Source organism: Chiloscyllium plagiosum, unplaced genomic scaffold (assembly GCF_037043375.1).
Source record: "Chiloscyllium plagiosum isolate Xiang-an unplaced genomic scaffold, Cpla_swu_hap1 HiC_scaffold_12, whole genome shotgun sequence".
Taxonomy (NCBI): domain Eukaryota; kingdom Metazoa; phylum Chordata; class Chondrichthyes; order Orectolobiformes; family Hemiscylliidae; genus Chiloscyllium; species Chiloscyllium plagiosum.
Genome location: NW_028270150.1, coordinates 53364754 through 53377953, shown reverse-complemented (window position 1 = coordinate 53377953; position 13200 = coordinate 53364754). Strand labels below are relative to the sequence as shown.

At 43.2% G+C, this 13200-nt stretch overlaps 1 protein-coding gene across 1 annotated transcript in view; it reads right to left on the bottom strand.

The window, feature by feature from the left end:
• The window catches only part of maoa (monoamine oxidase a), a 170711-nt gene that overhangs the window by 15578 nt on the left and 141933 nt on the right, over positions 1-13200 (bottom strand). Inside the window, exons 7-11 of the mRNA XM_043700856.2 lie at positions 12666-12815; positions 10995-11154; positions 7429-7525; positions 5702-5755; positions 4909-4966 (exon numbers count right to left, since the gene is read on the bottom strand). Coding sequence (XP_043556791.1) covers positions 4909-4966; positions 5702-5755; positions 7429-7525; positions 10995-11154; positions 12666-12815 — 519 coding nt within the window. The remainder of the gene's footprint in view (positions 1-4908; positions 4967-5701; positions 5756-7428; positions 7526-10994; positions 11155-12665; positions 12816-13200) is intronic.

Genomic DNA, 13200 nt, shown 5'->3' with positions numbered 1-13200 from the left:
TCAAGGTGAGGGTGATAGGTCAGACTGGGGTGGGGGCGGAGAGGTCGGGAAGAAGATTGCAGGTTAGGAAGGCGGTGCTGAATTTGATGGATTTGACTGAGACAGGCTGGGGGGAGGGGAAATGAGGAAACTGGTGAAATCCGAGTTCATCCCTTGTGGTTGGAGGGTTCCTAGCCGGAAGGTGAGGCGTTCTTCCTCCAACCGTCGTTTCGCTGTGGTCTGACGATGGAGGAGTACAAAGACCTGCATATCCTTGGTGGAGTGGGAGGGGGAATTGAAATGTTGAGCTACAGGGTGGTTGGGTTGGTTGGTCCGGGTGTCCCAGAGGTGTTCCCTGAAACGCTCCGCAAGTAGGCGGCCGTCTCCCCAATATAGAGGAGGCCACATCGGGTGCAAAGGATGCAATAGATGATAAGTAAGGAGGTACAGGTGAATCTGTGGCGGATATGGAAGTTTCCTTTGGGGCCTTGGAGGGAGGTGAGGGGGGAGGTGTGGGCGCAAGTCTTGCACCTCCTGCGGTTGCAGGGGAAGGTGCCGGGAGTGGAGGTTGGGTTGGTGGGGGGTGTGGATCTGATGAGGGAGTCACGGAGGGAGTGGTCTTTACGGAATGCTGATAGGGGAGGGGAGGGAAATATATCCTTGGTGGTGGGGTCCGTTTGGAGGTGGCGGAAATGGCGGCGGATGATGCGCTGTACATGGAGGTTAGTGGGGTGGTAGGTGAGGACCAGTGGGGTTCTGTCCTGGTGGCGGTTGGAGAGGCGGGGTTCAAGGGCGGAGGATCGGGAATTGGAAGAGATGCGGTGGAGGGCATCGTCGACCACGTCGGGGGGGAAATTGCGGTCCTTGAAGAAGGAGGCCATCTGGGATGTGCGTTTTTGGAACTGGTCCTCCTGGGAGCAGATGCGGCGGAGTCGAAGGAATTGGGAGAATGGGATGGCGTTTTTACAGGGGGCAGGATGGGAGGAGGTGTAGTCCAGGTAGCTGTGGGAGTCGGTTGGTTTGTAGTAGATGTCCGTGTTGATTCGGTCACCTGAGATAGAAATAGAAAGGTCGAGGAAGGGGAGGGAGGAATCTGAGACTGTCCAGGTGAATTTGAGGTTGGGGTGGAAGGTGTTGGTGAAGTGGATGAACTGTTCAACCTCCTCGTGGGAGCACGAGGCGGCGCCGATACAGTCGATGAACTGTTCAACCTCCTCGTGGGAGCACGAGGCGGCGCCGATACAGTCGATAAACTGTTCAACCTCCTCGTGGGAGCACGAGGCGGCGCCGATACAGTCGATGAACTGTTCAACCTCCTCGTGGGAGCACGAGGCGGCGCCGATACAGTCGATGAACTGTTCAACCTCCTCGTGGGAGCACGAGGCGGCGCCGATACAGCCGATATGTGGAACAATCCATCTTCCACAACTACACTGGCCCCACCCCCCCACCTTTTCCTCCGCTACATCGATTTCTTTCCCGCCGTACCGACCAGTACCCTTCCACAGACACCCTCCTTCGACTGACTGAACTGGTCCTCACCCTGAACAACTTCTCTTTCCAATCCTCCCACTTCCTCCAAACGAAAGGAGTAGCCATGGGCACCCGCATGGGCCCCAGCTATGCCTGCCTCTTAGTAGGATATGTGGAACAATCCATCTTCTGCAACTACACTGGCCCCACCCCCCACCTTTTCCTCCGCTACATCGATGCCCTCCGCTTCTTTCTTTCCCGCCGTACCGACCAGTACCCTTCCACAGACACCCTCCTTCGACTGACTGAACTGGTCCTCACCCTGAACAACTTCTCTTTCCAATCCTCCCACTTCCTCCAAACGAAAGGAGTAGCCACGGGCACCCGCATGGGCCCTAGCTATGCCTGCCTCTTAGTAGGATATGTGGAACAATCCATCTTCCGCAACTACACTGGCCCCACCCCCCACCTTTTCCTCCGCTACATCGATGACTGTATCGGCGCCGCCTCGTGCTCCCCCAAGTCCCTCCTCCCTATCTTTTATCTTAGCCTGCTGGACCAACTTTCCTCATTCCTGAAGAAGGGCTAATGCCCGAAACGTCGATTCTCCTGTTCCCTAGATGCTGTCTGACCTGCTGCGCTTTTCCAGCAAAACATTTCCATCTCATATTATAATGAGGGCCAGTTACACCAATGCCCCAACTTTCCTGCAATGGCAGTCACAAAGAACTCAGACATGGTTAAGCTGAAAACAAAAAAGGTATAATTATTGTCAGGATCAGCCAAGACAGGGGGCATTGAACTGTTTGTGAGTCTGAACGTTTTGAAAAATTCCAGTCATGATTTCAGACACCAGGCACGAGTTTGTGAAGGTATTTTTCTGGCATTCTGTCAAAGATGAACACAAGGAGATCATTTAATTTTAATACAAGTGTACACCAACTGATGATAGCAGCAGTAAGAGCACAACTCTGTGTCCTTCCAGGCAGGTGGGTGACTATCTCAGTGGAACTGCAGCAATTATGTCATGGGTAAGGGTGTTTGAAATGTAGACACCCCTCCCTCTCATTGAGCTCAAGTGGCTATGTGCAATGCAGAATAATGCTAACAACATAAGCCCAAGTCACTACGGGGAGTGGGAATTCATGGATACCTGTTTCCTATGTTTGATGCAGAGTGATGCCCTCAAAATTTAAACCCAATTGTCTCTCTCAAATGGAGAAACATGCTGCTTGGGCCATCATGGACTAATTGCCATTACCTCTTACCTCCCACAAGTGGCAGCTTTTAAAAAGGGGCACATGTAAAAAATTTTTAAAAAACCTCTCCCTTTGGGAAGGCAGAGCAAGTTGAACTAATGTATCACTGATGTCCTGCTTTGTCTGTACTTAAGAAACTGATCGCTACCAGAAAATCCTAGGTCTTTCTGATGATGTGCAAAGTTCTGGTTTGGAAGTCCCAATCCCTCTTGATGCTGCATCTTTCTAAATCAATGAACTTGTAAAGGGACAATAGAGGCTCCATTCCTTTTAAGGTCTCACAGAAATCACAATGTTAGTCCAGGGCTCAGCAATCCGAGTCCTGTTCTAACTCCAATCATTCTGTAACTGGACGAGCACCAAGGAAGTGCACCAAAGGAGCAAGCTTCCCTAACTTTTAGCGGGATAACCTACTTAAGGAAGTAATGTTGGAGTTGTACAGAGAAGGAGGTAATATTGGAGTGGTACAGAAAGGTGATCAGACTACAACTGGAGCACTGTGCGTAGTTCTGGTCACCTCACTGCAGGAAAGATGTGATAGCACTAGAGGCTGAAGGGTCAATCACAAGAGGGCACAGCTTTAGGGCAAAGGTCAGGTGATTCAGAGAGGATTTGGGAAAATCCTTTTTCACTCAGTGGGTGGTGGAAATCTGGAATGCACTGCTTGGGAAGGTAGTTCAGGTTGAAAACTTTAAAATGTTTTTAAAAATTTGGATGGGTACTTCAAATAACGCAACATTCAAGGATATGGGACAAGTGCAAGAAATTATGATTAATGCACTCTTAGAGTTAGTTATGTCAGTGCAGACTCATAAAAGGCATTTCCTGAACTCTATGAATCCTTAAACTTGAAAAGTAATTGCAGTGACTGGCGATCACTGCTATGCTAACTGCAGGTGATTGCTTGGTAAAACAGAGGCTGGGATCTTACCGGTTTCAAGATGACAGACTGGGGAATGGAATGAATGTTAAAATAACAATGAAAGGCATCGTTGACTGCCTTACCTCCACGGCCCATCGAAGGGCACAGAAGCATTATGTTAGCTATACTCTGCTGGTGCTGGTGGATGACTCCTTCAAACACTTGGGTGCTAGGTCCTGCTTGCTGACACTGGCATAGAGGTAAACGTCCTACTTTGCATTGAAGTGCCCATGGAGGAGCCCCCTCCCATGCCACATGCAGCTCAGCAGAGGTCACATTGCCAAGGCTGGAGACCTGCTTGTCATCCTGTGCCAGCTCAGTACCAGCTGGAATCCAAAATAGACAGGCAGGAGGCTGGAAGAACACAGCCAGGCAGCAATAGGAGGTGGTGAAGTCAATGCCCAGGGCATAACCCTTCTACACATTTGAAACGTTTACTTCTCCACCTCCTGATGCTGCCTGGCTTGCTATGTTCTTCCAGCCTCCTGCCTGTCTACCAATGATGGTAGAGCAGTCTACTTCTGAGTTTTATTTTATTAAAATGTAATACGAGGAGCTGTAATTAGACAATATGATCATAATACATAGGAACAGAAGTAGGCCATTTGTCCCATCAAATTTGCTCTGCTACTCAATGAGATCATGGCTGATTTGATAATCCTCAACTCCACTTTCCTGCTTTTTTCCCATAACCCTTGATTAAAAACTGTCTCTCTCTGCTTTGAATATACTTAAAGACCCAGCCCTGAAATTCTTCTGTGGGAAAGAATTGCACAACTGACTGCACTCAGACAAAATTCCACTTGTGCTGTGTCTGTCAGATAGCTCTTCGAAATGGATCCTAATAATTTGATCATTATGCTGCAATTCAGTTTGTGGCCAGCTCGCACAATGACAACGTTATGGGAGCAGCGTAACCTCAAACATCCACATCCTAGAGTCTGTTTGCCACTCAGTTGCACTTTTCTGGCCTTCAGCACTAAGATGTTACATCCATACCGAGTTGATTGGCATCTGGTATATTCAATATTTATGTTTTGTAGTTCCGCATGAGTTTCTCAGGGCTGGCCTTTAGCAGGCAAGCAAGCTGCAGCTACAACATTAGCTAATTTGAATGAGAAGATATTGATAGCAGAGCATTGCTCAGAATAGTGGCGTGAAAAGATGGAGCATATATATGGTCTCTTTTTGTATGATACATTATGCCAAATGTGATTGTTTTATTTGATGATTTCAAACTAAACCTATAACAAGAAAAGAGAAAAAATAGCTTACGTGCAATGCTTCCTCACACCCAAGCACCTTGGCATAAATTTCACAGATCTTTTGCTTCCTGCATTAAGAAAAATCACGTGGTATAAATAAAGTCCAGCAAATAAAATGAAAGCTGTGTATAACATGTGTAGGTTTAGACTGCTCCGTGATGTAATATCCACACACAGACATTTGCGGTTCAGTTACTAATCTTTCACAGGTTTGTAAGTAAAGTCCTTGTTAAATTACCAAGTCACAAATTGGTGATTTATATGCATTGCTTTCACAATGAACACTGTTGTATCAGTAGACCAAAACTGTCATCACCAAGTAGATCAAGGAAGCAGAGGTTAATGCACTGATTAATAAGAAGTGAAACAGTAGCATATCCGAATACCAATGGAGCAGCACAGCAGGAGAATATTTCTATGAGTCTCAGAATAAGTCATTTAGCACCAACTAATGGGATTTGTTTTAACTCTAAGTGCTTTTTTACAGAAGTACTATGCTGTTTATGATTGCTGGCAAATACAAGGACATGCATCTAAATAGCACTCTATGACTCCAAAAAAAAGCACTTCTATTATAGGGAACATCCCTTAAGGTTCTTCGCAGGAGTATATATTTACAAGAACTGACACTGTGCCAAAGGAAGACAGATTAGGATTGGCTTGGTTAAAGGCAAGTTTTAAGGTGGGTCTTTAAAGAGGAAGGAGATGAAGTGAATTTTGGGTGGAATTTCCAGATTTTCTATTAAAGTCTCATTATAAAAGACAACATTAAACATGTATAACATCTAATAAGGTTCACACACCTAGCTTCCTTTGTGAGATTTACCAGACGTCGTGCTTTTCGAGCAAGGATAAATCTGAAAGAAAAGGAGTTGGAGAAATGTATACAGTTAAAATGCTCTGAACTCTAAATGTATTTATAAAATCACATTTCAACATGCTTTCATGCAGGTTTTCATGCAGAACCTGTATATGGAGAAATTAAAAGTACCCACTCAGACATTAATTGTTGCTGTGTCTAAGAATCCTACAAAGTAAGTGGCAAATACAAATGGTCACTCCTTCAGCAAAGATATCCATGTTATATTAACAAACATTAAAGTATGGATGTACAAGACCCACGCCTGAAACAAGTGTAAGATCCTTTGCTTATACTAATTGGTTGTTTAACATTTGTTTCAGAACTACTTGGTGCCTGAAGCACAACGGCCCCAATATTTGTTTTCAGGCCAGGTGAGCAGAGGTTGGAGAATCCTGGATTAGGAGACAGGCTGAGCAAACCTGTGTGTGGATGGGGGTGAGAACTGAGGAGGCTAGATGGAAAGCTTCGGGCTCCAGCATTTTGGTCAAAACTTAAAACAAAGGAATAAAAGAATAAGACCTCTACATACTCTATGTTCTCTCATATCCATGCCACCACATACTCCTCAACCTACCACCCTCACATCCCCTATGCAAACTTAGTGCTTACTTCTACTCAACATCTTTTTCCCCATTCACCTCCCAAGCCAACTTATTAGGTAGCCATAAGCACCCATGCTTAATTTCTCTATTGGCAAATACATTCTTATTGAGAAAAGCACTCTCATTCACTCCCAGTCCTGCAAAAAACAGAAAAATAACAGATTTGGAGGTGTAACTTCAGTTTTAGATGACTTCAAATATTTTTGCCATCACAGAGAGAATTTGGGCCATTATGTCTAACAGACAGGCTGATGGGAAATACATACCTTTATATAAAAAAAAACAACTTAGGTATGGATCTAGCTGCCAAAGATCATTGTAGGTTTCTGCTCAGCATGCTCCTGATCACCCCAACTTTGATGTTGTCCTGGTTTTGCTCCACGTGGCTGTAAGCCACTTTACTATATGAAGAATTGTCCTGTATAATACTTAATCACCAGGTCCGAACCTTTGATGCACGGAAGGTCATGGATGAAGATACTGAGCCTGGATCCCTTCTGAGTATTCCCTGCTGCAATATCCTAGGGCTAATACAACTGGCCTCCAACAATAATAACCACGTGCCAGGTATGACTCCAATACATGTGGTAGTCTCTCAGAATGAGGATGTGACTTCAAGAACCTCTGAATGAAGTCTTTTAACACAGGGAGGCTGCATCACATTGTTTTGGCTGACCAGGGAACACTCCTGCTCTTACCAGCTGTCTTCGGTACATCAGAAGGATTTAACAGTAACAAATATCCAAAGAATAGCAGGAAACCAGAAACAAAAACAGAAATTATTGAGAACTGGAGAAAGTTAACTGGACCTGAAACATTAACTCTGCTTTTTCTCCACAGATGCTGCCAGAGCTGCTGAATTTGCCCAGCTATTTCTGTTTTTGTTTCAAAAAAGATTAGAGACTGACAATCAACTTGTCTGACACATTACGACAAGTCGACCTTCGCCCTCAAGTCCTGGAATGGGACATGAACACAGAGCTTCTGTCCGAGAGGTATGGATCAGTATTGGTCTACCTGAGGATATTTGTGAACATTAAAGAAGTCTAAATCAAAAAGCAGTTACCCCATGATAGCAGGGTAAGATCCATCTGGTTTGGTATCATCCAAAGTCAGTTCAATCGGAGACTCCTCATCTTCAATGATCATGCTACCACAATAATCTGATTAAAAAAGAGAAATAGACCACATAAGACCATAAAATGAATGGGCATAAGAAGGTCACAGCTAATCTGATAATCCTCAACTCCACTTTGCTACCTTTTCCCCATAACCCTTGATTCCCTTCCTGATTAAAAATCTATGTACCTCAGTCTTGAATATAATTAATGATCTGCAGTAAAGAATAACACATGTTCACTGATTGCTGGGGCACTCCATTAGTTACAGGTTGCTAGCCTGAAAACAGACCAGAGAACCATCCAGAGAAACTAAGGGAAAAGGAGTCTGGGTGGGCCACTGTCACGGGAAGGAGACTTGGGAATCGATTTGTCAAGATTGGGGGTTCCAGGCTGAGGAAAAGAGGCTTGGTAACTGTGAAAGGGAAAATCACAATTTGTAAAGGTTGGAGAGAGGATGGGGGAAGAAACCTATTCAGCCGTCAACCAAACAGCCTTTCAATCCAGCTGGCTGCAAGCAGGAAAACGCAGAGACAAAATGAGAATCCGTTTCTGCTAACTAAGACCTGCATGAAACCTGCTTATCTCTGTTTTCTGATCTCAAAACAACTCCACCTAATTCAAGTTAATATCTAGCCAGTTGACATATCTCTCCAGTTACTTTCTGACGTGGTGAGTATTTCCAACATTTTCTGTTTACATTTTGGATTTTCAGCATCCACAGTATTTTGCCTGGAGGCAGCCAGAAGGAAAAGCTGAATGAAAACTTTACAAATCATTCTTTCAGGGAGTATCTACAGAACAGTTTCTCAGGGAGGTGATGGAAGCAGGTAGTATTGATTCAAATATAAGTTTGATATATCTGTTTAGAAAATAATATTTTTGGATACAGTACGAGTAATAGATGAGGGCAGGATGTGATCTATATGGATTTCAGTAAGGCATTCGACAAGGTTCCCCATGAGAAACTGGTTAGCAAGGTTAGATCTCATGGAATACAGGGAGAACTAGCCATTTGGATATAGAACTGGCCCAAGGGTAGAAGACAGAGGGTGGTGGTAGAGGGTTGTTTTCAGACTGGAGGCTTGTGACCAGTGGAGTACTACAAGGATCGGTGCTGGGTCCATTACCTTTCATCATTTATACAAATGATTTGGATGTGAACATAGGAGGTATAGTTAGAAAGTTTACAGATGACACCAAAATTGGAGGTGTAGTGGACAACAAAAAAGGTAAGCTCAGAGTACAACGGGATCTTGATCAGTTGGGCCAGTGAGCTGAGAAGTGGCAGATGGAGTTTAATTTACATAAATGTGAGGTGCTACATTTTGGGAAAGTAAATCTTAGCAGGGCTTATACACTTAATGGTAAGGTCCTAGGGAGTGTTGCTGAACAAAGAGACCTTGGAGTGCAGGTTCATAGCTCCTTGAAAGTGGAATCGCAGGTAGATTGGATAGTGAAGGTGGCATTTGGTATGCTTTCCTTTATTGGTCAGAGTATTGAGTATAGGAGTTGGGAGGTCATGTTCCGGCTGCACAGGATGTTAGGCCACTTTTGGAATTTTGCATGTAATTCTGGTCTCCTTCCTATCGGAAGGATGTTGTGAAACTTGAAAGGGTTCAGAAAAGATTAACAAAGATGTTGCCAGTATTGAAGGATTTGAGATGGAAATGTGTTGCTGGAAAAGCGCAGCAGGTCAGGCAGCATCTAGGGAACAGGAGAATCGACGTTTCGGGCATTAGCCCTTCTTCAGGATTTGAGCTATAGGGAGAAGCTGATTAGGCTGAAGCCGTTTTCCCTGGAGCATCGGAGGCTGAGGGGTGACCTTATAGAGGTTTATAAAATCATGAGGAGCATGGATAACGTAAATAGACCCTGGAGTGGGGGAATTCCAGAACTAGAGGGCATAGGTTTAGCGGGAAAGGGGAAGATATAAAAGAGATCTAAAGGGCAACTTTTTCACACAGTGTGGTGCATGTATGGAATGAGCTGCCAGAGAAAGTGGTAGAGGCTGGTTCAATTACAACACTTAAAAGTATTTGGATGGGTAAATGAATAGGAAGGGCTTTGAGGGCTATGGGCCAAATGCTGGTGAATGGGATTAGATTAGATTAGGATATCTGGTCGGCATGGACAAATTGGGCCGAAGAGTCTGTTTCCGTGCGATACATCTCTATGACTCTAATTTGAGACAGGACATACGACAGGTATAAACAGAATTCCTCACTTTATGTAGTTCAGTTATTTTACCAATTAATAGAGATTGATTTCCACAATGAATTATTAACTCCAGCAGTGCTCTGAAAACTTGTACTTTCAAATAAACCTGTTGACTCTAACTTGGTGTTGTGTGATTTTTAACTTTGCCTAATCAAGTCTAACACTGACACCTCCACATCATGTCCATTATTCTTGTCACATGCATGAGAAGAGAAATGAAACATTGGAGCTAAAACACCCAAAAAAGCAGTCATGACTGAGGTTATCAGTAGCTATGGAGTTGAAACCATCTAAGATGATGGTTTCCTCTTAACAAAATGTCTTTTTCAAATACCTCATCCTCCTCATCCAATGTTTTTTGTGATATATAGTTTGCAGATGATGTAAGCATTTCCCACCCTAACACTATCACAACCCTCCACTGTGCCCTCCTTCTTTCAGATATTCAAGAACTGTAAGCTGGTCTGCTCTTGATTGCAATTTTGAAGAAACTCAATTTCACCAGCTCAGAAACTGACACTGCATTAAGCTCAGAAGCAGGAATGATACTCTTGAGATACCAAGACAAGTGATTTGGAACTACTGCAGCAGGCAAGGATGGCCCAGAAGCAAGTTCACCAGAGGGTGAGGTAATATCTATGGGTTCTGCACAGAAACCTCAGATGAGAATGTTGATGGGGAAACTATAGGCGAAGGCTGATCCATATACACAATGAAATGGATGATGCTTCAGCAGGAAGAAAGCCTATGTGCAACAATAAGGAATATGGCAACAACTTTGCACAGAACTGTCATAAAATCAATATTATAGGGTGACGAGCATCATGATCTGCTTATATAGAGTACCTCTCCTGGACATTCATTGCAGACATAAAATGCCCTTTGTAATATGGTGATCAGCATGGCTCACATGTGAAGTATGCATGCACGCCAACCTCTAAGGCCACTTATAGCAGCCACCATTTGTGCGGTTGGTTTTTCCTCATCTATAATTCCAATGGTTTCAATGTGAAATGGTTCAGGACCGTCCTAGGAATTCTTTCTCTGCTTCATAACCTGGCTTAATCTCATCTCTTTCATTCCAATTTGATGGCACAGAACACAGAGTCATCATATTTTACTGTAATATGTGTTAAATTGGAATTATATAAATTTTATAAAGTGAGAAATTTAGAAATAATATTAATGATAGGATAACTTCCAACAAAACTACTGAACTATTCCATGGTGAGTCAGCATTTAATAGTTGAATTTCAATTCTGTCTAATACTTTGTTTTCTGGAAAAGAACTCACCTTTCTTCCTCCAGAAGTTTTCTCTATAGTACACCATGCACTTGATCACACAGCCCATAGGAACACGTTGGATGAACTGATTACGTAGATTTGGCAGGGGTGGTTCATAGTGAATCTTCGCAGTCAGGGGTGGTGGAATTGCACTGATAACATATTTAGCCTAAATGACAACAAAAAAGTATAACTTCCTTTCCACCTTTCCTCTTTTATTACCTCCACTCATCTCTCCCTCGTCACTTGAATAAATAGGTTTCTCCATTAATATACAACAATGAGGAGATGCAAGATCAAACAATCCTCACCTACATCTGTCAAAATTTCAGGGTAACAACAGAAAATGAGCTGGAAATCCACTAATTTTAATGATCAAGAGATGACAAATTTTGAAGTTTTCTGGAAGTGGGAAGTTTGGGTGGGGGTGATGTGATATTGGCTCATTTATGATTCTTCTACATTTCCTCACTGACACTTTGATTTCAGACCAGAAGTGTGTGGAGACATTTTCAGGTAGGCAAAAGTGAGGACTGCAGATGCTGGAAACCAGAGTTTAGATCAGAGTGGTGCTGGAAAAGCACAGCAGGTCAGGCAGCATCCGAGGAGCAGGAAAATGAAGGGCTTTTGCCCGAAACGTCGATTTTCCTGCTCCTCGGATGCTGCCTGACCTGCTGTGCTTTTCTAGCACCACTCTGATCTACGTTCTCAGGTATTCCAGGCTGATACAACGCCTTAAAGCTGAAGTGTTGATGGAGTTCTGAGCTGCATGTGGGTCACACCATCACAAAATTTGAATAATTACATAGAACAAGAATCATCACGAGAGAACGACAACTGGCTATAGTGAGACCTTTATGGTAACCTCAACTGGTGCAAGAATTGAACCCACACTGTCAGTGCTACTCTGCATCACAAATCCAGCCATCCAGCCAATTGAGCCAACCATAGCACTATGCATTTGGCTAGCTTCGAATTCCAGATATTTATTGAATTTGAATTTCACTATTTTCCATTGGCATAATTCAAACCTGTATCCCCAGAACATTAGGCTAACACACTGGATTCCTAGTCTGGTAACATTTCCATTTTGCCAGCACTTCTGATGTTTCTGGAGTTCATGGTCTGACATTCAATACCTGTGCTGATTTATGAGACTGTTTATGTCCCATGTCAGGTTTCTCAGCACTGGTTTGACAAATTTTATTCTGTCGATGTAAAGATTGTATGGAAAAACATGCAAGAATTCTAAATGTCAATATAAGATTGCCTAGAAGTTGTCAAAATGTATTCATCCTTTAGAATTTAGTATTTTCTCAGTATTTGAAGGAAGAAAACCATGTCAGCAAATAACGTGTGGGTGATAAGATATACTCCCTGTTCTCATGGGTAATTAATTCAATAAGAATTGCACAAAGAGCAGCAAATTAGCACTCATGGGGCTCTTGCCTACACCACAGTGGTTACTGAGAAGACCATCGTGTTGTCAATGACCCCATTCTCAAAATCTGGGGCAGAGATTTTTTAGCCTCATTGAAAGATGAGTTGGACTTTCATTCTCCTGCATTTATGCTGCCTGACCATCCCCAAGAATTTCTAGGTTTCTGTTCAATATCCCTAATTTTGTGCAATGCTTTGGATTAAAGTACATTACCAGTTATTACTGTCCATTTCCCTCACCTTAAACCTCTCATGATCCAATGTCTCCACGATGACTATATCTTGTGTTTGATCAATCCGGGTTACGGGGCTTTTCAGTTTTACACAATCTCCAAGATGGTTCATCAATTGTTCACAGACCTGACCAGAGCCACCAACAAACTTTCGCTCCTGTAAACACCGGATGTATAATCAATGGACGACTTGAAAACTGCATCATTAAAATAGTTCATTAACTATAAAATAATCTTGAAATGAGATATTTCAGACATCAAAAAAAGGAAAATGGACTTGGATTTCACATCCTCACAGCGCCCAAAAGCACTTTTCAAAACCACATTTCTTTGACTGTAATGCTGTAAATGGTAGTCAATTTGCACAAAATAATATCCCACAAACTTCAAAGTAAAGATCGGTATTTAGGATAATGGGTAAGTGATATATGTTGGAGAATTTCCCTGCCCTTTGAAGTGGTGCCATGCAATAATTTATCAGAGAAAGCACACAATGACTCATTTTAATGGGTTCTTTCCAAACCAACACTTCTATCAGTGCA